Below are 5,117 nucleotides of genomic sequence, written 5' to 3'. Positions count from 1 at the left end.
TTCTTCCTTCATTAACCCATATGTTGCTGTGGGGACCTCTTTCTCTGTTGGGATCACTGCTTCACATCCGTACACCAACGAAAATGGGGTGTGGCCTGTAGCGCCTTTTGGGGTTGTCCTGCCTGCCCATAGTATGTTGGGTAGCTCGTTTGCCCATTTCCCTTTTGTACCTTCCAGCCTTTTCTTCATGTTACCTATGAGGACTTTATTGCTTGATTTTGCCTGTCCATTTGCCTGTGGATACCTAGGTGTGGATGTGATGAGGGAGATGTTCCATTCCTTACAGAACTTTGTTGTCTTATTGCTGATGAACTGGGATCCATTGTCTGTGATGATCTCTGTTGGTACCCCGAATCTACTTAGGATGTTTCTTTTTATAAACGATATGACGTGCTTATCCTTGATTTCCTTGTATGCTTCTGCTTCGATCCACTTTGAAAAACAGTCTGTCATTGCTAAGAAGTATACTCTTTGTCCTGATGATGGAGGGAGCTTTACTAAATCCATTCCCCACTTCATGAATGGCCATGGTGTCAGTGTTGGATGTAGCTCTTCTGATGGCCTATGCATCAAGGGTGCGTGCTTCAGGCTTGCTAGGCACTTCTTGGCAAATTCTGCTGCATCTTTTCTCATGCTGGGCCAGTAGTATCCCATCCTAAGTGCTCTGTTGGCTAAATTCCTTCCTCCAGAATGATATCCACACTCTCCACTGTGTAAAGACTGTAAAACTTGATGTGCTTCCTTTACTTCTAAGCATCGTAAGAAGGGGCCTGCTGCAGATTTCTTGAAGAGTACATTGTTGATTAGGCAATACTTGGAAGCTTTCTGAGCAAGTGCTTGAGCTGCTACTTTCCCTGTTGGTTTCGTCGTGTCCAAGAGGTATTCTTTCAGTGGTGCTGTCCAACTGTTGCTTTCTTTCTCTGCAGGGTTTTCTTGAACTTTGTAGACGCTCACAGTCGATTCTTTCTCTATGGCTGGAGAAAGTACGTGCACTAGAGGGATAACTCCAAATTCTTTTGGGTTGATGTTTGATCCCAAGTTAGCTAATGCGTCTGCTTCAGTGTTCAAGTTTCTGGGTACTTGGTCTATCTTGAATTCCTTGAATTCTTTAATGAGCCTCTTTGTGACTTCCAGGTAGGCTACTATCCTGGCATCCTTTGCTGCATATTCTCCGTTGACTTGATTTACTATGAGTAAGAAGTCTGAAATTACCACTAGGTGTTGTATCTTCATGTCCCTTGCAACGGTTAATCCTGTGATCAATGCTTCGTACTCAGCTTCATTATTAGTGGCTTTGAAGTTTCCCCTTATTGCTTGTGCTATCTTGTCTCCTTGGGGTGATGTCAGTACTATCCCTAGGCCTACTCCGCGTATGTTTGGTGCGCCATCTGTGTGGAGTATCCACCTTTGTGTAGCTTTTGGTTCCTGTAGTGCCAATACTTCTTTTTGCGCTTCTTCTTCAAGGGTTGGGCTGAAATCTGCTACGAAGCTGCCAAGGCTTGTGATTTGATTGCTGTTCTGGGCTCGTACTGTATATCGTACCTGCTCAAATGTAGGGCCCATTTATCCATCCTTCCTGACATTTCTAGCTTTCTCATGATAGTTTTGATGGGGTAGTTGGTGCGTACTTGTATGGAATGGCTTTCAAAGTACGGGCGTAGCTTTACTAAAGCAGTAACTAAGGCTAAAATGTTCTTCTTTAATGATGCATACCTCGTTTCCGCACTGAGTAGGGTTTTGCTTACGTAGTAGATTGGGAATCGGTCATTGTCTTCTTCTCTTGTGAGGACTGCACTAATCGTCCCTTCAAACACTGTGAGGTATAGCTGGAGTGGCTCTCCTTCTTTGGGTTTAGAGAGAATCAATGGGTTGGCCAAATATTCCTTTAGCTTCTGAAATGCTTCGTCGTGCTCTAGTTCCCATTTGAATTCCATATTCTTCTTCAATTCTTCGTAAAAGGCTCTGTTCTTGTCTGAGGACTTTGAAATGAATCTATTCAGTGCTGCGATTTTCCCTGTTAAGCTCTGTACTTCCTTCTTCAACTTTGGTCGCTCTAGGTCTAAGATGGATTTGACTTGGTCAGGGATGGCTTCTATTCCTCTTTGGGTAACCATGTATCCCAGGAACTTTCCTAACTGTACTCCAAATGTGCATTTTGTGGGATTCAACTTCATGCCGTACTGCTTCAGGATGGCAAATGCTTCTCTAATGTCTCTGACGTGATCTTCCGCCTTTTTGGATTTTACTACCATGTCATCTATATAGACCTCTATTGTATTTCCTATTTGCTCTTCGAACATTTTGTTCACCAACCTTTGATATATTGCTCCTGCATTCTTCAATCCAAAAGGCATTACTTTATAGCAATATATTCCTTGGCTAGTAATGAAAGCGGTTTTCTCTTGGTCGTCCTTGTGCATGAGGATCTGGTTGTATCCACTGTACGCGTCCATGAAGGACAATAACTCATGCCCTGCTGTAGCGTCTACCATGGCATCGATATGAGGTAGAGGGAACGGGTCTTTTGGGCATGCCTTATTGATATCTGTGAAGTCTATACAGATGCGCCATTTTCCGTTTTTCTTTCTGACTACTACTACATTAGCAAGCCATTCTGGATACTTTACTTCTCTGATTTTTCCAGTCTTCAATAGGTTCTGGATTTCCTCATTAATGATTTTGTTCCTTTCTGGTGCAAATTTCCTTCTCTTCTGCTTTACTGGTGTATGTAGTGGATCTACATTCAACTTGTGAGTAATTACATCTGGAGAGATGCCTTTCATGTCTTCATGGGTCCAAGCAAATACATCTTTTTCTTCTTCTAAGAAGTCATATATTTGTTCCCTGAGTTCTGACTTAAGCTCTGATCCTATTCTGACCTTTTGGTCTGGATGTTTGGGGTTCAATTGGACTTCTCTAGCTTCTTGTTCTTCTGCTATGCTTAACTTTTCTTGGCCCAGCTGACCCTCTAATTGCTATGCTGAACTCTTTTCTGAAGATGTTGCTTGTAGTGCGATCTTGTAACATTCCTTTGCTTCCCTAGGATCACCTCTGATTTCTTGAATGCCCCACCTAGTAGGGAACTTAATGACTTGATGGTATGTAGATGGGATGGCCTTCATCTCATGTATCCAAGGTCTGCCTAAGATCATATTGTACGAGGATAGAGTGTCAATCACTAGGAACTTGACCTGTAGGTTGATTCCTTTTGCGCACGTAGCCAATGTAATCTCTCCACTTGTCTTCTTGGTTTCCCCACTGAATCCCACTAACATTGTTGACTTGTTGACGATGTTCTTTTTGTCTATGTTCATATGTTTCAGAGTGTCGAGCATGATGATGTTTGCAGAACTTCCATTGTCCACTAGAATTCGCTTGATCATGCAGTTCCCAACTGGGAGTGAAATCACTAGGCCGTCATGATGGCCTTCTATTACATCGCTTTCTTCGAACATGATGGGAATGTCTATCTTGGATTTCTCCCTCTTGTCAGGTTGATCCTTATTACTCTCCTTTGCATGCCGTTTTGCTGCAGAATACGTCAAGCCACATACATCTGATCCTCCTTATATGAAACAGATGGTTTTGACAATTGGAGGCGGAGGAGGAGGACCTCCTTGCTTAGATTCTCTTTCCCTCCCAGAAGCTTTAGATTTATCTGTGAGGAGATCTTTGAGGTAACCCTTTTTTAGCAAGTACGCCACTTATTTTCTGAGTGCGACACACTCATCAGTAGTGTGACCGATATCTGAATGGAAATCACACCATCTGGACGGATCTTTCTTCTCTCCAAGCCTTTCACTCTTCCTGGGCCACTGCACGGTATCTCCCATCTTATTTAGGGTCCTAATTACTCCTGTAGGGTTAACGTTAAAGCAATACTCATGTAACTTAGGTGGAAGTTCAGGATCCTCTCTCCAATCAGAAAATTCTTCTTCGACAACATTGACTGTTCCCTCATCAATGCGGGAACGCTGATACGACTTGAATCGATGATCCCTTCTGGGAAAGTTGTTGTTCCTTCTTGACTGGCGATCTAGCTCGGGAGTCTTTCTTGCATATGCATCTTCCTCAAATCTGACTTGAGCCATAGCTTTGTCTTGCACATCTTCGAAGGTTGTACAGGGATATTTAGTCAACTCCTTGTAGAGCTCGCTATGGTCTAGCAATCCTCTTCTGAACGCTTCGATTGTTGTGGGAGCATCACACTTATGTATTCCAATTTTCTCCCTGTTGAACCTGTTAAGATAATCTCTCAAGGATTCACCATGTCTCTACACAACGCGGTACAGGTCTGAATATTGCTTTTCGATTTTCCTGCTGCTAGCAAATTGGACCTTGAATAGGTTCACCATTCCTGCAAAAGATCAAATAGTCCCATTATCTAAATTAATGAACCAAGTTAGAGCTGGACCTGATAGTGTAGCTCCAAAGCCTTTGCACATGATAGCCTCTCTGATGTCTCTAGGGATTGAGTTTGTCATCATCTTCTGTTTGTAAAGGGATACATGCTCATCGGGGTCTGTTGTTCCATCATACATGGTCATATTGGGCGTGCTGAACCTCTTTGGGACCTCTACCATGGCGATCTCTTCCGAGAACGGGGATTCTATATAGCCATCTGCTGCCTCTTCTTCCATGGGTTTCGGCATTCCAGGGATTTTGGCTATTTTGGCCTCGATTGTCTTGAGGTATTCTTTGACCATCTTTTCTACTTTTCCTTCTTCGGCTCCTTCTTGACTGTCCTTCTTGGGGGTTCCTGCATCCAAAGAGTCTAGATCATGGGTATCATCCCTGTTGTTAGTTCCTTTTTCCCTGTTAGGGGTGTGAAAGGTTCCGGACAAGTCGAGCTGCATGGCTATACCTTCAGTGTTCTTTCTCGTGTTAATGGTTTTAGATGCAAATTATTGTATTTGGCTGCGAAGGGCTTCATTTTGTTTGGTAAGGCTGGTGAGTTTGGCTTCAGTTTGGACCTTTTAGGCCAGCAGCGTTTCAATTTGGCTTTTCTGCTGGTCTAAAGTTTGGCGGAATGCGTTCATTCCTTCATTAATTTCGGCAATAGTAAAAGGTACTGGTTGCCCAGTCATGGTGTTTGTCTTGGTTTTTGGCGAATTGGC

At 43.2% G+C, this 5,117-nt stretch overlaps 1 protein-coding gene across 1 annotated transcript; it reads right to left on the bottom strand.

Annotated features, from left to right (window-relative positions):
* Positions 1–2,975: 2,975 nt before the first annotated feature.
* LOC110734941 lies at positions 2,976–4,856 on the bottom strand. Its single transcript, XM_021915062.1, has 3 exons — positions 4,399–4,856; positions 3,743–4,239; positions 2,976–3,529 (listed from the first exon to the last, which is right to left on the bottom strand). Exons 1-3 carry the CDS (start codon positions 4,854–4,856, stop codon positions 2,976–2,978), a joined length of 1,509 nt encoding a protein of 502 aa, XP_021770754.1.
* Between the last annotated feature and the right edge of the window lie 261 nt (positions 4,857–5,117).

Source organism: Chenopodium quinoa, unplaced genomic scaffold, assembly GCF_001683475.1.
Source record: "Chenopodium quinoa cultivar QQ74 unplaced genomic scaffold, ASM168347v1, whole genome shotgun sequence".
Taxonomy (NCBI): domain Eukaryota; kingdom Viridiplantae; phylum Streptophyta; class Magnoliopsida; order Caryophyllales; family Amaranthaceae; genus Chenopodium; species Chenopodium quinoa.
This window is presented reverse-complemented; position numbering and strand designations above follow the sequence as displayed.